This window comes from Hypanus sabinus, chromosome 2 (assembly GCF_030144855.1).
Source record: "Hypanus sabinus isolate sHypSab1 chromosome 2, sHypSab1.hap1, whole genome shotgun sequence".
Taxonomy (NCBI): Eukaryota; Metazoa; Chordata; class Chondrichthyes; order Myliobatiformes; family Dasyatidae; genus Hypanus; species Hypanus sabinus.
This window is the reverse complement of record NC_082707.1, coordinates 179,844,380-179,867,665: the sequence shown is the minus strand read 5'-3', so window position 1 is coordinate 179,867,665 and position 23,286 is coordinate 179,844,380. Positions and strand designations below refer to the sequence as shown.

Genomic DNA, 23,286 nt, shown 5'->3' with positions numbered 1-23,286 from the left:
AGACTGGGCTCCTGGACCAGTGAACCGTCTGTCTATCTCAGGCTGGGCTCCTGGACCAGTGAGCCGTCTGTCTGTCTCAGACTGGGCTCCAGGACCAGTGAACCGGCTGTCTGTCTCAGACTGGGCTCCTGGACCAGTGAGCCATCTGTCTGTCTCAGACTGGGCTCCAGGACCAGTGAACCGGCTGTCTATCTCAAACCTACCTGGTGCTTAGCAATGAGCTCTTGGGGGGTGCCCTCATCCTGAAGGAACTGCACCGCCCCCTGGATACAGGCTTCCACCTGCTTCCTCGACTCCTCGAAATCCCGCCTGACATCAGTCTGCAACGTGGAGTTCTCGGTGTCCTGTGCTGACAGGGGCTCCTGAGAGAGAGAGAGAGAGAGAGAGAGAGAGAGCTCTTACAGAGTCATAGTCAGGGGTTGTGAATATATTTGAGAGGGTGTACCCAAATTGCCCCCATCACTTGCCCTCATAGCACATTCCAAGCACTCACCACCCTCTATTAAAAAAAACTTGCCTCACAGATCTCAGAACTAACCCCTTTCACCTGAAATGCATATTGTTAACAGACTTCTAAAGAGGTACTAAAGATAAACTGATAAAGAGGTACTAAAGATAATCTTCCAATCTATCTCTCCCGTACCATGGTCATCTTCAGCAGAGATTGTCACTGATTAATTCCGCTATGAACGGCTGGAAAGGGAGGAGGGTTGGGTGTGGGGCTAGCAGCCCCATCGTGTAAAGACCCAGAGCTACAGAAACGGCAACAGAAGCTCCAAAGACCCCGTCCCTGGGAGAGCTGGGATCACAAGATGGACTACATCTGGAGAACAACTTGACAGAGTGGGGCAGAACAGAAGACTGTGGCGAGCTGCTCTCGATTGACTATGCCCCAGTAGGGGTGATGGGCTAAAGTAAGTGTCATTTCTGATGAATGAACTAGTAACAATAATTATGGACATTTTAAAGGAAAAAGGATGAGAACTTTTACTTATTTACATTTACTCATTCTTTACTATTAAAGTGTAACAGAGACAGATTTAAATAAATTAAGCATTTTAGAAAACTGTCCTATGATCCAAGTTCTATGGGTTCTTAACAGAAGGATAGTAACTGTCCTAGAGCCGAGTGATTTGTGCTTTTCAGCTTTTGTATCTTCCGCCTGATGGGAGAAAGGAGAAGAGAGACTGTCCAGAGTGGGCGAGTTCTTTGATTAAGCTGGCTGCTTTACTGAGGCAGCAAGAAGCGTAGACAGAATCCACAAAAGAGTGGACGTATAGTCACCCCAGCGCACCCTGGTGATCACAACTTTGATCCACAGGTTAAAACAACACCACATCACAGATCTTTCACAGCGATTCTGACCCAGATCATTCCAAACCAGACCACGTCAGGCGGCCCCAGGAACTTGACCCATTGCTTAGCCGCCTTCTCTGACGGAAGGGTAGTCACTGTGATACAGAAGCATTACGGCTACGCGCAGATGGAGCTTCAACCTCAGAATTAGCAAGCAGAGGCCTGATTCGTCAACTATCGGGAAAAGAGGTGACCGCCCACCTACCTTCGTGTCCAGCTCGTCTACAGGGAGTGCCTTAGAATATTCCAGAAACTGTGACAGGTACGTTATGATCGATTTCTCGTCGGGTTTCTGAAGAGCAAAGTCTGCAAAGGAAGGAAGACGGTTCGGAGTGATAAACCAGAGGATTACAACCTCCCCAACATTTCATTTGTCCCCTTTTCCTATGGTTCTAAATGTCACCCCAAACCCCAGAATCAGATCCCAGTCTGGAGCCCACTTTCAGGAATCTGTTATACTATATATAACCCCAACAAAATCCACCATCAGATCCTAGCCAGTAACCCACTTCCACAGATCTGTTGTTCTATATATAAACTCTCCAAACTCTTGGACTAGATCCCACCCTGTAACCCACTCCCGGGTATCTGTTATTCTCTATACAAACACTCTGATCCCCAGATTAGATCCCAGTAGTAACCCACTCCCGGGTATCTGTTATTCAGTATACAATTACTCTGAACCCCAGATTAGATCCCAGAAGTAACCAACTCCTGGGTATCTAATATTCTGTATACAAACACTCTGAACCCCAGATTAGATCCCAGGAGTAACCCATTCCCGGGTATCTGTTATTCTATATACAAACACTCTGAACCCCAGATTAGATCCCAGTAGTAACCCACTCCCGGGTATCTGTTATTCAGTATACAAACACTCTGATCCCCAGATTAGATCCCAGTAGTAACCCACTCCCGGGTATCTGTTATTCTGTATACAAACACTCTGAACCCCAGATTAGATCCCAGTAGTAACCCACCCCCGGGTATCTGTTATTCTGTATACAAACACTCTGAACCCCAGATTAGATCCCAGTAGTAACCCACCCCCGGGTATCTGTTATTCTGTATACAAACACTCTGATCCCCAGATTAGATCCCAGTAGTAACCCACTCCCGGGTATCTGTTATTCAGTATACAATTACTCTGAACCCCAGATTAGATCCCAGAAGTAACCAACTCCTGGGTATCTAATATTCTGTATACAAACACTCTGAACCCCAGATTAGATCCCAGGAGTAACCCATTCCCGGGTATCTGTTATTCTATATACAAACACTCTGAACCCCAGATTAGATCCCAGTAGTAACCCACTCCCGGGTATCTGTTATTCAGTATACAAACACTCTGATCCCCAGATTAGATCCCAGTAGTAACCCACTCCCGGGTATCTGTTATTCTGTATACAAACACTCTGAACCCCAGATTAGATCCCAGTAGTAACCCACCCCCGGGTATCTGTTATTCTGTATACAAACACTCTGAACCCCAGATTAGATCCCAGTAGTAACCCACCCCCGGGTATCTGTTATTCTGTATACAAACACTCTGAGCCCCAGATTAGATCCCAGTAGTAACCCACTCCCGGGTATCTGTTATTCTGTATACAAACACTCTGAACCCCAGATTAGATCCCAGTAGTAACCCACCCCCGGGTATCTGTTATTCTGTATACAAACACTCTGAGCCCCAGATTAGATCCCAGTAGTAACCCACTCCCGGGTATCTGTTATTCTGTATACAAACTCTCTGAACCCCAGATTAGATCCCAGTAGTAACCCACTCCCGGGTATCTGTTATTCTGTATACAAACACTCTGAACCCCAGATTAGATCCCACCCTGTAACCCACTCCCGGGTATCTGTTATTCGATATACAAACGCTCTGAACCCCAGATTAGATCCCAGTAGTAACCCACCCCCGGGTATCTGTTATTTTATATACAAACGCTCTGAACCCCAGATTAAATCCCAGTAGTAACCCACCCCCGGGTATCTGTTATTCTGTATACAAACGCTCTGAACCCCAGATTAGATCCCAGTAGTAACCCACTCCCGGGTATCTGTTATTCTGTATACAAACACTCTGAACCCCAGATTAGATCCCAGTAGTAACCCACTCGCGGGTATCTGTTATTCTGTATACAAACGCTCTGAACCCCAGATTAGATCCCAGTAGTAACCCACTCCCGGGTATCTGTTATTCTGTATACAAACACTCTGATCCCCAGATTAGATCCCAGTAGTAACCCACTCCCGGGTATCTGTTATTCGGTATACAAACAATCTGAACCCCAGATTAGATCCCAGTAGTAACCCACCCCCGGGTATCTGTTATTCGGTATACAAACACTCTGAACCCCAGATTAGATCCCAGTAGTAACCCACTCCCGGGTATCTGTTATTCGGTATACAAACGCTCTGAACCCCAGATTAGATCCCAGTAGTAACCCACTCCCGGGTATCTGTTATTCTGTATACAAACGCTCTGAACCCCAGATTAGATCTCAGTAGTAACCCACTCCTGGGTATCTGTTATTCAGTATACAAACACTCTGAACCACAGATTAGATCCCAGTAGTAACCCACTCCCGGGTATCTGTTATTCTGTATACAAACACTCTGAACCCCAGATTAGATCTCAGTAGTAACCCACTCCCGGGTATCTCTTATTCTGTATACAAACACTCTGAACCCCAGATTAGATCCCAGTAGTAACCCACCCCCGGGTATCTGTTATTCGGTATACAAACAATCTGAACCCCAGATTAGATCCCAGTAGTAACCCACCCCCGGGTATCTGTTATTCGGTATACAAACACTCTGAACCCCAGATTAGATCTCAGTAGTAACCCACTCCCAGGTATCTGTTATTCTGTATACAAACACTCTGAACCCCAGATTAGATCCCAGTAGTAACCAACTCCCGGGTATCTGTTATTTTATATACAAACGCTCTGAACCCCAGATTAAATCCCAGTAGTAACCCACCCCCGGGTATCTGTTATTCTGTATACAAACGCTCTGAACCCCAGATTAGATCCCAGTAGTAACCCACTCCCGGGTATCTGTTATTCTGTATACAAACACTCTGAACCCCAGATTAGATCCCAGTAGTAACCCACTCGCGGGTATCTGTTATTCTGTATACAAACACTCTGAACCCCAGATTAGATCCCAGTAGTAACCCACTCCCGGGTATCTGTTATTCTGTATACAAACACTCTGATCCCCAGATTAGATCCCAGTAGTAACCCACTCCCGGGTATCTGTTATTCTCTATACAAACACTCTGATCCCCAGATTAGATCCCAGTAGTAACCCACTCCCGGGTATCTGTTATTCTCTATACAAACACTCTGATCCCCAGATTAGATCCCAGTAGTAACCCACTCCCGGGTATCTATTATTCTCTATACAAACACTCTGATCCCCAGATTAGATCACAGTAGTAACCCACTCCCGGGTATCTGTTATTCTCTATACAAACACTCTGATCCCCAGATTAGATCCCAGTAGTAACCCACTCCCGGGTATCTGTTATTCTCTATACAAACACTCTGATCCCCAGATTAGATCACAGTAGTAACCCACCCCCGGGTATCTGTTATTCGGTATACAAACACTCTGAACCCCAGATTAGATCCCAGTAGTAACCCACTCCCGGGTATCTGTTATTCGGTATACAAACGCTCTGAACCCCAGATTAGATCCCAGTAGTAACCCACTCCCGGGTATCTGTTATTCTGTATACAAACGCTCTGAACCCCAGATTAGATCTCAGTAGTAACCCACTCCTGGGTATCTGTTATTCGGTATACAAACACTCTGAACCACAGATTAGATCCCAGTAGTAACCCACTCCCGGGTATCTGTTATTCTGTATACAAACACTCTGAACCCCAGATTAGATCTCAGAAGTAACCCACTCCCGGGTATCTGTTATTCTGTATACAAACACTCTGAACCCCAGATTAGATCCCAGTAGTAACCCACCCCCGGGTATCTGTTATTCGGTATACAAACAATCTGAACCCCAGATTAGATCCCAGTAGTAACCCACCCCCGGGTATCTGTTAATCGGTATACAAACACTCTGAACCCCAGATTAGATCTCAGTAGTAACACACTCCCAGGTATCTGTTATTCTGTATACAAACACTCTGAACCCCAGATTAGATCCCAGTAGTAACCCACTCCCGGGTATCTGTTATTCTGTATACAAACGCTCTGAACCCCAGAATAGATCCCAGTAGTAACCCATTCCCGGGTATCTGTTATTCTGTATACAAACACTCTGAACCCCAGATTAGATCCCAGAAGTAACCCACTCCCGGGTATCTGTTATTCTGTATACAAACACTCTGAACCCCAGATTAGATCCCAGTAGTAACCCACTCCCGGGTATCTGTTATTCTGTATACAAACACTCTGAACCCCAGGTTAGATCCCAGTAGTAACCAACCCCCGGGTATCTGTTATTCTGTACACAAACGCTCTGAACCCCAGATTAGATCCCAGTAGTAACCCACCCCCGGGTATCTGTTATTCTGTATACAAACGCTGTGAACCCCAGAATAGATCCCAGTAGTAACCCACTCCCGGGTATCTGTTATTCTATATACAAACACTCTGAACCCCAGATTAGATCCCAGTAGTAACCCACTCCCGGGTATCTGTTATTCTGTATACAAACACTCTGAACCCCAGATTAGATCCTAGTAGTAACCCACTCCCGGGTATCTGTTATTCGGTATACAAACACTCTGAATCCCAGATTAGATCCCAGTAGTAACCCACTCCCGGGTATCTGTTATTCGGTATACAAACACTCTGAACCCTAGATTAGATCCCAGTAGTAACCCACTCCCGGGTATCTGTTATTCTGTATACAAACACTCTGAACCACAGATTAGATCCTAGTAGTAACCCACTCCCGGGTATCTGTTATTCGGTATACAAACACTCTGATCCCCAGATTAGATCCCAGTAGTAACCCACTCCCGGGTATTTGTTATTCGGTATACAAACACTCTGAACCCCAGATTAGATCCCAGTAGTAACCCACTCCCGGGTATCTGTTATTCTGTATACAAACACTCTGAACCCCAGATTAGATCCCAGTAGTAACCCACTCCCGGGTATCTGGTATTCGGTATACAAACGCTCTGAACCCCAGATTAGATCCCAGTAGTAACCCACTCCCGGGTATCTGGTATTCGGTATACAAACGCTCTGAACCCTAGATTAGATCCCAGTAGTAACCCACTCCCGGGTATCTGTTATTCTGTATACAAACACTCTGAACCCCAGATTAGATCCCAGTAGTAACCAACCCCCGGGTATCTGTTATTCTGTATACAAACACTATGAGCCCCAGGTTATATCCCAGTAGTAACCCACTCCCGGGTATCTGTTATTTGGTATACAAACGCTCTGAACCCCAGATTAGATCCCAGTAGTAACCCACCCCCGGGTATCTGTTATTCTATATACAAACGCTCTGAACCCCAGATTAGATCCCAGTAGTAACCCACCCCCGGGTATCTGTTATTCTGTATACAAACACTCTGAACCCCAGATTAGATCCCAGTAGTAACCCACTCCCGGGTATCTGTTATTCTGTATGTAAACACTCTGAACCCCAGATTAGATCCCAGTAGTAACCCACTCCCGGGTATCTGTTATTCTATATACAAACACTCTGAACCCCAGATTAGATCCCAGTAGTAACCCACTCCCGGGTATCTGTTATTCTGTATACAAACACTCTGAACCACAGATCAGATCATAGTAGTAACCCACTCCCGGGTATCTGTTATTCTGTATACAAACACTCTGATCCCCAGATTAGATCCCAGTAGTAACCCACCCCCGGGTATCTGTTATTCTATATACAAACGCTCTGAACCCCAGATTAGATCCCAGTAGTAACCCACCCCCGGGTATCTGTTATTCTGTATACAAACACTCTGAACCCCAGATTAGATCCCAGTAGTAACCCACTCCCGGGTATCTGTTATTCTGTATGTAAACACTCTGAACCCCAGATTAGATCCCAGTAGTAACCCACCCCCGGGTATCTGTTTTTCTGTATACAAACACTCTGAACCCCAGATTAGATCCCAGTAGTAACCCACCCCCGGGTATCTGTTATTTGGTATACAAACACTCTGAACCCCAGATTAGATCCCAGTAGTAACCCACTCCCGGGTATCTGTTATTCTGTATACAAACACTCTGATCCCCAGATTAGATCCCAGTAGTAACCCACTCCCGGGTATCTGTTATTCTCTATACAAACACTCCGATCCCCAGATTAGATCCCAGTAGTAACCCACTCCCGGGTATCTGTTATTCTCTATACAAACACTCTGATCCCCAGATTAGATCCCAGTAGTAACCCACTCCCGGGTATCTGTTATTCTCTATACAAACACTCTGATCCCCAGATTAGATCACAGTAGTAACCCACTCCCGGGTATCTGTTATTCGGTATACAAACGCTCTGAACCCCAGATTAGATCCCAGTAGTAACACACTCCCGGGTATCTGTTATTCTGTATACAAACGCTCTGAACCCCAGATTAGATCTCAGTAGTAACCCACTCCTGGGTATCTGTTATTCGGTATACAAACACTCTGAACCACAGATTAGATCCCAGTAGTAACCCACTCCCGGGTATCTGTTATTCTGTATACAAACACTCTGAACCCCAGATTAGATCTCAGTAGTAACCCACTCCCGGGTATCTGTTATTCTGTATACAAACACTCTGAACCCCAGATTAGATCCCAGTAGTAACCCACCCCCGGGTATCTGTTATTCGGTATACAAACAATCTGAACCCCAGATTAGATCCCAGTAGTAACCCACCCCCGGGTATCTGTTATTCGGTATACAAACACTCTGAACCCCAGATTAGATCTCAGTAGTAACCCACTCCCAGGTATCTGTTATTCTGTATACAAACACTCTGAACCCCAGATTAGATCCCAGTAGTAACCCACTCCCGGGTATCTGTTATTCTGTATACAAACGCTCTGAACCCCAGAATAGATCCCAGTAGTAACCCACTCCCGGGTATCTGTTATTCTGTATACAAACACTCTGAACCCCAGATTAGATCCCAGAAGTAACCCACTCCCGGGTATCTGTTATTCTGTATACAAACACTCTGAACCCCAGATTAGATCCCAGTAGTAACCCACTCCCGGGTATCTGTTATTCTGTATACAAACACTCTGAACCCCAGGTTAGATCCCAGTAGTAACCAACCCCCGGGTATCTGTTATTCTGTACACAAACGCTCTGATCCCCAGATTAGATCCCAGTAGTAACCCACCCCCGGGTATCTGTTATTCTGTATACAAACGCTGTGAACCCCAGAATAGATCCCAGTAGTAACCCACTCCCGGGTATCTGTTATTCTATATACAAACACTCTGAACCCCAGATTAGATCCCAGTAGTAACCCACTCCCGGGTATCTGTTATTCTGTATACAAACACTCTGAACCCCAGATTAGATCCTAGTAGTAACCCACTCCCGGTTATCTGTTATTCGGTATACAAACACTCTGAATCCCAGATTAGATCCCAGTAGTAACCCACTCCCGGGTATCTGTTATTCGGTATACAAACACTCTGAACCCCAGATTAGATCCCAGTAGTAACCCACTCCCGGGTATCTGTTATTCGGTATACAAACACTCTGAACCCTAGATTAGATCCCAGTAGTAACCCACTCCCGGGTATCTGTTATTCTGTATACAAACGCTCTGAACCACAGATTAGATCATAGTAGTAACCCACTCCCGGGTATCTGTTATTCTGTATACAAACACTCTGATCCCCAGATTAGATCCCAGTAGTAACCCACTCCCGGGTATTTGTTATTCGGTATACAAACACTCTGAACCCCAGATTAGATCCCAGTAGTAACCCACCCCCGGGTATCTGTTAATCGGTATACAAACACTCTGAACCCCAGATTAGATCTCAGTAGTAACACACTCCCAGGTATCTGTTATTCTGTATACAAACACTCTGAACCCCAGATTAGATCCCAGTAGTAACCCACTCCCGGGTATCTGTTATTCTGTATACAAACGCTCTGAACCCCAGAATAGATCCCAGTAGTAACCCACTCCCGGGTATCTGTTATTCTGTATACAAACACTCTGAACCCCAGATTAGATCCCAGTAGTAACCCACTCCCGGGTATCTGTTATTCTGTATACAAACACTCTGAACCCCAGGTTAGATCCCAGTAGTAACCAACCCCCGGGTATCTGTTATTCTGTACACAAACGCTCTGAACCCCAGATTAGATCCCAGTAGTAACCCACCCCCGGGTATCTGTTATTCTGTATACAAACGCTGTGAACCCCAGAATAGATCCCAGTAGTAACCCACTCCCGGGTATCTGTTATTCTATATACAAACACTCTGAACCCCAGATTAGATCCCAGTAGTAACCCACTCCCGGGTATCTGTTATTCTGTATACAAACACTCTGAACCCCAGATTAGATCCTAGTAGTAACCCACTCCCGGGTATCTGTTATTCGGTATACAAACACTCTGAATCCCAGATTAGATCCCAGTAGTAACCCACTCCCGGGTATCTGTTATTCGGTATACAAACACTCTGAACCCTAGATTAGATCCCAGTAGTAACCCACTCCCGGGTATCTGTTATTCTGTATACAAACACTCTGAACCACAGATTAGATCATAGTAGTAACCCACTCCCGGGTATCTGTTATTCTGTATACAAACACTCTGATCCCCAGATTAGATCCCAGTAGTAACCCACTCCCGGGTATTTGTTATTCGGTATACAAACACTCTGAACCCCAGATTAGATCCCAGTAGTAACCCACTCCCGGGTATCTGTTATTCTGTATACAAACACTCTGAACCCCAGATTAGATCCCAGTAGTAACCCACTCCCGGGTATCTGGTATTCGGTATACAAACGCTCTGAACCCCAGATTAGATCCCAGTAGTAACCCACTCCCGGGTATCTGGTATTCGGTATACAAACGCTCTGAACCCTAGATTAGATCCCAGTAGTAACCCACTCCCGGGTATCTGTTATTCTGTATACAAACACTCTGAACCCCAGATTAGATCCCAGTAGTAACCAACCCCCGGGTATCTGTTATTCTGTATACAAACACTATGAGCCCCAGGTTATATCCCAGTAGTAACCCACTCCCGGGTATCTGTTATTTGGTATACAAACGCTCTGAACCCCAGATTAGATCCCAGTAGTAACCCACCCCCGGGTATCTGTTATTCTATATACAAACGCTCTGAACCCCAGATTAGATCCCAGTAGTAACCCACCCCCGGGTATCTGTTATTCTGTATACAAACACTCTGAACCCCAGATTAGATCCCAGTAGTAACCCACTCCCGGGTATCTGTTATTCTGTATGTAAACACTCTGAACCCCAGATTAGATCCCAGTAGTAACCCACTCCCGGGTATCTGTTATTCTATATACAAACACTCTGAACCCCAGATTAGATCCCAGTAGTAACCCACTCCCGGGTATCTGTTATTCTGTATACAAACACTCTGAACCACAGATTAGATCATAGTAGTAACCCACTCCCGGGTATCTGTTATTCTGTATACAAACACTCTGATCCCCAGATTAGATCCCAGTAGTAACCCACCCCCGGGTATCTGTTATTCTATATACAAACGCTCTGAACCCCAGATTAGATCCCAGTAGTAACCCACCCCCGGGTATCTGTTATTCTGTATACAAACACTCTGAACCCCAGATTAGATCCCAGTAGTAACCCACTCCCGGGTATCTGTTATTCTGTATGTAAACACTCTGAACCCCAGATTAGATCCCAGTAGTAACCCACCCCCGGGTATCTGTTTTTCTGTATACAAACACTCTGAACCCCAGATTAGATCCCAGTAGTAACCCACCCCCGGGTATCTGTTATTTGGTATACAAACACTCTGAACCCCAGATTAGATCCCAGTAGTAACCCACTCCCGGGTATCTGTTATTCTGTATACAAACACTCTGATCCCCAGATTAGATCCCAGTAGTAACCCACTCCCGGGTATCTGTTATTCTCTATACAAACACTCCGATCCCCAGATTAGATCCCAGTAGTAACCCACTCCCGGGTATCTGTTATTCTCTATACAAACACTCTGATCCCCAGATTAGATCCCAGTAGTAACCCACTCCCGGGTATCTGTTATTCTCTATACAAACACTCTGATCCCCAGATTAGATCACAGTAGTAACCCACTCCCGGGTATCTGTTATTCGGTATACAAACGCTCTGAACCCCAGATTAGATCCCAGTAGTAACACACTCCCGGGTATCTGTTATTCTGTATACAAACGCTCTGAACCCCAGATTAGATCTCAGTAGTAACCCACTCCTGGGTATCTGTTATTCGGTATACAAACACTCTGAACCACAGATTAGATCCCAGTAGTAACCCACTCCCGGGTATCTGTTATTCTGTATACAAACACTCTGAACCCCAGATTAGATCTCAGTAGTAACCCACTCCCGGGTATCTGTTATTCTGTATACAAACACTCTGAACCCCAGATTAGATCCCAGTAGTAACCCACCCCCGGGTATCTGTTATTCGGTATACAAACAATCTGAACCCCAGATTAGATCCCAGTAGTAACCCACCCCCGGGTATCTGTTATTCGGTATACAAACACTCTGAACCCCAGATTAGATCTCAGTAGTAACCCACTCCCAGGTATCTGTTATTCTGTATACAAACACTCTGAACCCCAGATTAGATCCCAGTAGTAACCCACTCCCGGGTATCTGTTATTCTGTATACAAACGCTCTGAACCCCAGAATAGATCCCAGTAGTAACCCACTCCCGGGTATCTGTTATTCTGTATACAAACACTCTGAACCCCAGATTAGATCCCAGAAGTAACCCACTCCCGGGTATCTGTTATTCTGTATACAAACACTCTGAACCCCAGATTAGATCCCAGTAGTAACCCACTCCCGGGTATCTGTTATTCTGTATACAAACACTCTGAACCCCAGGTTAGATCCCAGTAGTAACCAACCCCCGGGTATCTGTTATTCTGTACACAAACGCTCTGATCCCCAGATTAGATCCCAGTAGTAACCCACCCCCGGGTATCTGTTATTCTGTATACAAACGCTGTGAACCCCAGAATAGATCCCAGTAGTAACCCACTCCCGGGTATCTGTTATTCTATATACAAACACTCTGAACCCCAGATTAGATCCCAGTAGTAACCCACTCCCGGGTATCTGTTATTCTGTATACAAACACTCTGAACCCCAGATTAGATCCTAGTAGTAACCCACTCCCGGGTATCTGTTATTCGGTATACAAACACTCTGAATCCCAGATTAGATCCCAGTAGTAACCCACTCCCGGGTATCTGTTATTCGGTATACAAACACTCTGAACCCCAGATTAGATCCCAGTAGTAACCCACTCCCGGGTATCTGTTATTCGGTATACAAACACTCTGAACCCTAGATTAGATCCCAGTAGTAACCCACTCCCGGGTATCTGTTATTCTGTATACAAACGCTCTGAACCACAGATTAGATCATAGTAGTAACCCACTCCCGGGTATCTGTTATTCTGTATACAAACACTCTGATCCCCAGATTAGATCCCAGTAGTAACCCACTCCCGGGTATTTGTTATTCGGTATACAAACACTCTGAACCCCAGATTAGATCCCAGTAGTAACCCACTCCCGGGTATCTGTTATTCGGTATACAAACACTCTGAACCCTAGATTAGATCCCAGTAGTAACCCACTCCCGGGTATCTGTTATTCTGTATACAAACACTCTGAACCCCAGATTAGATCCCAGTAGTAACCCACTCCCGGGTATCTGGTATTCGGTATACAAACGCTCTGAACCCCAGATTAGATCCCAGTAGTAACCCACTCCCGGGTATCTGGTATTCGGTATACAAACGCTCTGAACCCTAGATTAGATCCCAGTAGTAACCCACACCCGGGTATCTGTTATTCTGTATACAAACACTCTGAACCCCAGATTAGATCCCAGTAGTAACCAACCCCCGGGTATCTGTTATTCTGTATACAAACACTATGAGCCCCAGGTTATATCCCAGTAGTAACCCACTCCCGGGTATCTGTTATTTGGTATACAAACGCTCTGAACCCCAGATTAGATCCCAGTAGTAACCCACCCCCGGGTATCTGTTATTCTATATACAAACGCTCTGAACCCCAGATTAGATCCCAGTAGTAACCCACCCCCGGGTATCTGTTATTCTGTATACAAACACTCTGAACCCCAGATTAGATCCCAGTAGTAACCCTCTCCCGGGTATCTGTTATTCTGTATGTAAACACTCTGAACCCCAGATTAGATCCCAGTAGTAACCCACTCCCGGGTATCTGTTATTCTATATACAAACACTCTGAACCCCAGATTAGATCCCAGTAGTAACCCACTCCCGGGTATCTGTTATTCTGTATACAAACACTCTGAACCCCAGATTAGATCCCAGTAGTAACCCGCTCCCGGGAATTTGTTATTCGGTATACAAACACTCTGAACCCCAGATTAGATCCCAGTAGTAACCCACTCCCGGGTATCTGTTATTCGGTATACAAACATTCTGATCCCTAGATTAGATCCCAGTAGTAACCCACTCCCGGGTATCTGTTATTCTGTATACAAACACTCTGAACCCCAGATTAGATCCCAGTAGTAACCCACTCCCGGGTATCTGGTATTCGGTATACAAACGCTCTGAACCCCAGATTAGATCCCAGTAGTAACCCACTCCCGGGTATCTGTTATTCTCTATACAAACGCTCTGAACCCCAGATTAGATCCCAGTAGTAACCCACCCCCGGGTATCTGTTATTCTGTATACAAACACTCTGAACCCCAGATTAGATCCCAGTAGTAACCCACCCCCGGGTATCTGTTATTCGGTATACAAACACTCTGAACCCCAGATTAGATCCCAGTAGTAACCCACTCCCGGGTATCTGTTATTCTGTATACAAACACTCTCAACCCCAGATTAGATCCCAGTAGTAACCCACTCCCGGGTATCTGTTATTCTGTATACACACACTCTGAACCCCAGATTAGATCTCAGTAGTAACCCACTCCCGGGTATCTGTTATTCTGTATACAAACACTCTGAACCCCAGATTAGATCCCAGTAGTAACCCACTCCCGGGTATCTGGTATTCGGTATACAAACACTCTGAACCCCAGATTAGATCCCAGTAGTAACCCACTCCCGGGTATCTGTTATTCTGTATACAAACGCTCTGAACCCCAGATTAGATCCCAGTAGTAACCCACTCCCGGGTATCTGTTATTCTGTATACAAACACTCTGAACTCCAGATTAGATCTCAGTAGTAACCCACTTCCGGGTATCTGTTATTCTCTATACAAACACTCTGAACCCCAGATTAGATCACAGTAGTAACCCACTCCCGGGTATCTGTTATTCTGTATACAAACACTCTGAACCCCAGATTAGATCTCAGTAGTAACCCACTCCCGGGTATCTGTTATTCTGTATACACACACTCTGAACCCCAGATTAGATCTCAGTAGTAACCCACTCCCGGGTATCTGTTTTTCTATATACAAACACTCTGAACCCCAGATTAGATCCCAGTAGTAACCCACTCCCGGGTATCTGTTATTCTGTATGTAAACACTCTGAACCCCAGATTAAATCCCAGTAGTAACCCACTCCCGGGTATCTGTTATTCTGTATACAAACACTCTGAACCCCAGATTAGATCCCAGTAGTAACCCACTCCCGGGTATCTGTTATTCTGTATACAAACGCTCTGAACCCCAGATTAGATCCCAGTAGTAACCCACTCCCGGGTATCTGTTATTCTGTATACACACACTCTGAGCCCCAGGTTAGATCCCAGTAGTAACCCACCCCCGGGTATCTGTTATTCAGTATACAAACACTCTGAACCCTAGATTAGATCCCAGTAGTAACCGACTCCCGGGTATCTGTTATTCTGTATACACACACTCTGAACCCCAGATTAGATCCCAGTAGTAACCCACTCCCGGGTATCTGTTATTCTGTATACAAACACTCTGAACCCCAGATTAGATCCCAGTAGTAACCCACTCCCGGGTATCTGTTATTCGGTATACAAACACTCTGAACCCCAGATTAGATCCCAGTAGTAACCCACTCCCGGGTATCTGTTATTCTGTATACAAACGCTGTGAACCCCAGATTAGATCCCAGTAGTAACCCACTCCCGGGTATCTGTTATTCGGTATACAAACACTCTGAACCCCAGATTAGATCCCAGTAGAACCCACCCCCGGGTATCTGTTATTCGGTATACAAACACTCTGAACCCCAGATTAGATCCCAGTAGTAACCCACTCCTGGGTATCTGTTATTCTGTATACAAACGCTGTGAACCCCAGATTAGATCCCAGTAGTAACCCACCCCCGGGTATCTGTTATTCGGTATACTAACACTCTGAACCCCAGATTAGATCCCAGTAGTAACCCACCCCCAGGTATCTGTTATTCTGTATACAAACACTCTGAACCCCAGATTAGATCCCAGTAGTAACCCACTCCCGGGTATCTGTTATTCTGTATACAAACACTCTGAGCCCCAGGTTAGATCCCAGTAGTAACCCACCCCCGGGTATCTGTTATTCTATATACAAACACTCTGAACCCCAGATTAGATCCCAGTAGTAACCGACTCCCGGGTATCTGTTATTCTGTATACACACACTCTGAACCCTAGATTAGATCCCAGTAGTAACCCACCCCCGGGTATCTGTTATTCTGTATACAAACGCTGTGAACCCCAGATTAGATCCCAGTAGTAACCCACTCCCGGGTATCTGTTATTCGGTATACAAACACTCTGAACCCCAGATTAGATCCCAGTAGTAACCCACTCCCGGGTATCTGTTATTCGGTATACAAACACTCTGAACCCCAGATTAGATCCCAGTAGTAACCCACTCCCGGGTATCTGTTATTCGGTATACAAACGCTCTGAACCCCAGATTAGATCCCAGTAGTAACCCACCCCCGGGTATCTGTTATTCTGTATACAAACACTCTGAACCCCAGATTAGATCCCAGTAGTAACCCACTCCCGGGTATCTGTTATTCTGTATACAAACACTCTGAACCCCAGATTAGATCCCAATAGTAACCCACTCCCGGGTATCTGTTATTCTGTATACAAACGCTCTGAATCCCAGATTAGATCCCAGTAGTAACCCACCCCCGGGTATCTGTTATTCTGTATACAAACACTCTGAACCCCAGATTAGATCCCAGTAGTAACCCACTCCCGGGTATCTGTTATTCGGTATACAAATGCTCTGAACCCCAGATTAGATCCCAGTAGTAACCCACCCCCAGGTATCTGTTATTCTGTATACAAACACTCTGAACCCCAGATTAGATCCCAGTAGTAACCCACTCCCGGGTATCTGTTATTCTGTATACAAACACTCTGAGCCCCAGGTTAGATCCCAGTAGTAACCCACCCCTGGGTATCTGTTATTCTATATACAAACACTCTGAACCCCAGATTAGATCCCAGTAGTAACCCACCCCCGGGTATCTGTTATTCTGTATACAAACGCTGTGAACCCCAGATTAGATCCCAGTAGTAACCCACTCCCGGGTATCTGTTATTCGGTATACAAACACTCTGAACCCCAGATTAGATCCCAGTAGTAACCCACTCCCGGGTATCTGTTATTCGGTATACAAACACTCTAAACCCCAGATTAGATCCCAGTAGTAACCCACTCCCGGGTATCTGTTATTCGGTATACAAACGCTCTGAACCCCAGATTAGATCCCAGTAGTAACCCACCCCCGGGTATCTGTTATTCTGTATACAAACACTCTGAACCCCAGATTAGATCCCAGTAGTAACCCACTCCCGGGTATCTGTTATTCTGTATACAAACACTCTGAACCCCAGATTAGATCCCAGTAGTAACCCACTCCCGGGTATCTGTTATTCTGTATACAAACGCTCTGAATCCCAGATTAGATCCCAGTAGTAACCCACCCCCGGGTATCTGTTATTCTGTATACAAACACTCTGAACCCCAGATTAGATCCCAGTAGTAACCCACTCCCGGGTATCTGTTATTCGGTATACAAATGCTCTGAACCCCAGATTAGATCCCAGTAGTAACCCACCCCCAGGTATCTGTTATTCTGTATACAAACACTCTGAACCCCAGATTAGATCCCAGTAGTAACCGACTCCCGGGTATCTGTTATTCTGTATACACACACTCTGAACCCTAGATTAGATCCCAGTAGTAACCCACCCCCGGGTATCTGTTATTCTGTATACAAACGCTGTGAACCCCAGATTAGATCCCAGTAGTAACCCACTCCCGGGTATCTGTTATTCGGTATACAAACACTCTGAACCCCAGATTAGATCCCAGTAGTAACCCACTCCCGGGTATCTGTTATTCGGTATACAAACGCTCTGAACCCCAGATTAGATCCCAGTAGTAACCCACCCCCGGGTATCTGTTATTCTGTATACAAACACTCTGAACCCCAGATTAGATCCCAGTAGTAACCCACTCCCGGGTATCTGTTATTCTGTATACAAACACTCTGAACCCCAGATTAGATCCCAGTAGTAACCCACTCCCGGGTATCTGTTATTCTATATACAAACACTCTGAACCCCAGATTAGATCCCAGTAGTAACCCACTCCCGGGTATCTGTTATTCTGTATACAAACACTCTGAACCCCAGATTAGATCCTAGTAGTAACCCACTCCCGGGTATCTGTTATTCGGTATACAAACACTCTGAATCCCAGATTAGATCCCAGTAGTAACCCACTCCCAGGTATCTGTTATTCGGTATACAAACACTCTGAACCCCAGATTAGATCCCAGTAGTAACCCACCCCCGGGTATCTGTTATTCTGTATACAAACACTCTGAACCCCAGATTAGATCCCAGTAGTAACCCACTCCCGGGTATCTGTTATTCTGTATACAAACACTCTGAACCCCAGATTAGATCCCAGTAGTAACCCACTCCCGGGTATCTGTTATTCTGTATACAAACGCTCTGAATCCCAGATTAGATCCCAGTAGTAACCCACCCCCGGGTATCTGTTATTCTGTATACAAACACTCTGAACCCCAGATTAGATCCCAGTAGTAACCCACTCCCGGGTATCTGTTATTCGGTATACAAATGCTCTGAACCCCAGATTAGATCCCAGTAGTAACCCACCCCCAGGTATCTGTTATTCTGTATACAAACACTCTGAACCCCAGATTAGATCCCAGTAGTAACCCACTCCCGGGTATCTGTTATTCTGTATACAAACACTCTGAGCCCCAGGTTAGATCCCAGTAGTAACCCACCCCTGGGTATCTGTTATTCTATATACAAACACTCTGAACCCCAGATTAGATCCCAGTAGTAACCGACTCCCGGGTATCTGTTATTCTGTATACACACACTCTGAACCCTAGATTAGATCCCAGTAGTAACCCACCCCCGGGTATCTGTTATTCCGTATACAAACGCTGTGAACCCCAGATTAGATCCCAGTAGTAACCCACTCCCGGGTATCTGTTATTCGGTATACAAACACTCTGAACCCCAGATTAGATCCCAGTAGTAACCCACTCCCGGGTATCTGTTATTCGGTATACAAACGCTCTGAACCCCAGATTAGATCCCAGTAGTAACCCACCCCCGGGTATCTGTTATTCTGTATACAAACACTCTGAACCCCAGATTAGATCCCAGTAGTAACCCACTCCCGGGTATCTGTTATTCTGTATACAAACACTCTGAACCCCAGATTAGATCCCAGTAGTAACCCACTCCCGGGTATCTGGTATTCTATATACAAACACTCTGAACCCCAGATTAGATCCCAGTAGTAACCCACTCCCGGGTATCTGTTATTCTGTATACAAACACTCTGAACCCCAGATTAGATCCTAGTAGTAACCCACTCCCGGGTATCTGTTATTCGGTATACAAACACTCTGAATCCCAGATTAGATCCCAGTAGTAACCCACTCCCGGGTATCTGTTATTCGGTATACAAACACTCTGAACCCTAGATTAGATCCCAGTAGTAACCCACTCCCGGGTATCTGTTATTCTGTATACAAACACTCTGAACCACAGATTAGATCATAGTAGTAACCCACTCCCGGGTATCTGTTATTCTGTATACAAACACTCTGATCCCCAGATTAGATCCCAGTAGTAACCCACTCCCGGGTATTTGTTATTCGGTATACAAACACTCTGAACCCCAGATTAGATCCCAGTAGTAACCCACTCCCGGGTATCTGTTATTCTGTATACAAACACTCTGAACCCCAGATTAGATCCCAGTAGTAACCCACTCCCGGGTATCTGGTATTCGGTATACAAACGCTCTGAACCCCAGATTAGATCCCAGTAGTAACCCACTCCCGGGTATCTGGTATTCGGTATACAAACGCTCTGAACCCTAGATTAGATCCCAGTAGTAACCCACTCCCGGGTATCTGTTATTCTGTATACAAACACTCTGAACCCCAGATTAGATCCCAGTAGTAACCAACCCCCGGGTATCTGTTATTCTGTATACAAACACTATGAGCCCCAGGTTATATCCCAGTAGTAACCCACTCCCGGGTATCTGTTATTTGGTATACAAACGCTCTGAACCCCAGATTAGATCCCAGTAGTAACCCACCCCCGGGTATCTGTTATTCTATATACAAACGCTCTGAACCCCAGATTAGATCCCAGTAGTAACCCACCCCCGGGTATCTGTTATTCTGTATACAAACACTCTGAACCCCAGATTAGATCCCAGTAGTAACCCACTCCCGGGTATCTGTTATTCTGTATGTAAACACTCTGAACCCCAGATTAGATCCCAGTAGTAACCCACTCCCGGGTATCTGTTATTCTATATACAAACACTCTGAACCCCAGATTAGATCCCAGTAGTAACCCACTCCCGGGTATCTGTTATTCTGTATACAAACACTCTGAACCACAGATTAGATCATAGTAGTAACCCACTCCCGGGTATCTGTTATTCTGTATACAAACACTCTGATCCCCAGATTAGATCCCAGTAGTAACCCACCCCCGGGTATCTGTTATTCTATATACAAACGCTCTGAACCCCAGATTAGATCCCAGTAGTAACCCACCCCCGGGTATCTGTTATTCTGTATACAAACACTCTGAACCCCAGATTAGATCCCAGTAGTAACCCACTCTCGGGTATCTGTTATTCTGTATGTAAACACTCTGAACCCCAGATTAGATCCCAGTAGTAACCCACCCCCGGGTATCTGTTTTTCTGTATACAAACACTCTGAACCCCAGATTAGATCCCAGTAGTAACCCACCCCCGGGTATCTGTTATTTGGTATACAAACACTCTGAACCCCAGATTAGATCCCAGTAGTAACCCACTCCCGGGTATCTGTTATTCTGTATACAAACACTCTGATCCCCAGATTAGATCCCAGTAGTAACCCACTCCCGGGTATCTGTTATTCTCTATACAAACACTCCGATCCCCAGATTAGATCCCAGTAGTAACCCACTCCCGGGTATCTGTTATTCTCTATACAAACACTCTGATCCCCAGATTAGATCCCAGTAGTAACCCACTCCCGGGTATCTGTTATTCTGTATACAAACACTCTGAACCACAGATTAGATCATAGTAGTAACCCACTCCCGGTTATCTGTTATTCTGTATACAAACACTCTGATCCCCAGATTAGATCCCAGTAGTAACCCACTCCCGGGTATTTGTTATTCGGTATACAAACACTCTGAACCCCAGATTAGATCCCAGTAGTAACCCACTCCCGGGTATCTGTTATTCTGTATACAAACACTCTGAACCCCAGATTAGATCCCAGTAGTAACCAACTCCCGGGTATCTGGTATTCGGTATACAAACGCTCTGAACCCCAGATTAGATCCCAGTAGTAACCCACTCCCGGGTATCTGGTATTCGGTATACAAACGCTCTGAACCCTAGATTAGATCCTAGTAGTAACCCACTCCCGGGTGTCTGTTATTCTGTATACAAACACTCTGAACCCCAGATTAGATCCCAGTAGTAACCAACCCCCGGGTATCTGTTATTCTGTATACAAACACTATGAGCCCCAGGTTATATCCCAGTAGTAACCCACTCCCGGGTATCTGTTATTTGGTATACAAACGCTCTGAACCCCAGATTAGATCCCAGTAGTAACCCACCCCCGGGTATCTGTTATTCTATATACAAACGCTCTGAACCCCAGATTAGATCCCAGTAGTAACCCACCCCCGGGTATCTGTTATTCTGTATACAAACACTCTGAACCCCAGATTAGATCCCAGTAGTAACCCACTCCCGGGTATCTGTTATTCTGTATGTAAACACTCTGAACCCCAGATTAGATCCCAGTAGTAACCCACTCCCGGGTATCTGTTATTCTATATACAAACACTCTGAACCCCAGATTAGATCCCAGTAGTAACCCACTCCCGGGTATCTGTTATTCTGTATACAAACACTCTGAACCACAGATTAGATCATAGTAGTAACCCACTCCCGGGTATCTGTTATTCTGTATACAAACACTCTGATCCCCAGATTAGATCCCAGTAGTAACCCACCCCCGGGTATCTGTTATTCTATATACAAACGCTCTGAACCCCAGATTAGATCCCAGTAGTAACCCACCCCCGGGTATCTGTTATTCTGTATACAAACACTCTGAACCCCAGATTAGATCCCAGTAGTAACCCACTCCCGGGTATCTGTTATTCTGTATGTAAACACTCTGAACCCCAGATTAGATCCCAGTAGTAACCCACCCCCGGGTATCTGCTTTTCTGTATACAAACACTCTGAACCCCAGATTAGATCCCAGTAGTAACCCACCCCCGGGTATCTGTTATTTGGTATACAAACACTCTGAACCCCAGATTAGATCCCAGTAGTAACCCACTCCCGGGTATCTGTTATTCTGTATACAAACACTCTGATCCCCAGATTAGATCCCAGTAGTAACCCACTCCCGGGTATCTGTTATTCTCTATACAAACACTCCGATCCCCAGATTAGATCCCAGTAGTAACCCACTCCCGGGTATCTGTTATTCTCTATACAAACACTCTGATCCCCAGATTAGATCCCAGTAGTAACCCACTCCCGGGTATCTGTTATTCTCTATACAAACACTCTGATCCCCAGATTAGATCACAGTAGTAACCCACTCCCGGGTATCTGTTATTCTCTATACAAACACTCTGATCCCCAGATTAGATCCCAGTAGTAACCCACTCCCGGGTATCTGTTATTCTCTATACAAACACTCTGATCCCCAGATTAGATCACAGTAGTAACCCACCCCCGGGTATCTGTTATTCGGTATACAAACACTCTGAACCCCAGATTAGATCCCAGTAGTAACCCACTCCCGGGTATCTGTTATTCGGTATACAAACGCTCTGAACCCCAGATTAGATCCCAGTAGTAACACACTCCCGGGTATCTGTTATTCTGTATACAAACGCTCTGAACCCCAGATTAGATCTCAGTAGTAACCCACTCCTGGGTATCTGTTATTCGGTATACAAACACTCTGAACCACAGATTAGATCCCAGTAGTAACCCACTCCCGGGTATCTGTTATTCTGTATACAAACACTCTGAACCCCAGATTAGATCTCAGTAGTAACCCACTCCCGGGTATCTGTTATTCTGTATACAAACACTCTGAACCCCAGATTAGATCCCAGTAGTAACCCACCCCCGGGTATCTGTTATTCGGTATACAAACAATCTGAACCCCAGAT

At 45.4% G+C, this 23,286-nt stretch overlaps 1 protein-coding gene across 8 annotated transcripts in view; it reads right to left on the bottom strand.

The window, feature by feature from the left end:
- The window catches only part of LOC132388244 (nesprin-2-like), a 284,356-nt gene that overhangs the window by 226,792 nt on the left and 34,278 nt on the right, over nt 1-23,286 (bottom strand). For all 8 annotated transcript variants that reach the window (XM_059960628.1, XM_059960590.1, XM_059960605.1 and 5 more), the window contains exons 8-9: nt 1,562-1,662; nt 204-362 (exon numbers count right to left, since the gene is read on the bottom strand). In XM_059960628.1, coding sequence (XP_059816611.1) covers nt 204-362; nt 1,562-1,662 — 260 coding nt within the window. The remainder of the gene's footprint in view (nt 1-203; nt 363-1,561; nt 1,663-23,286) is intronic.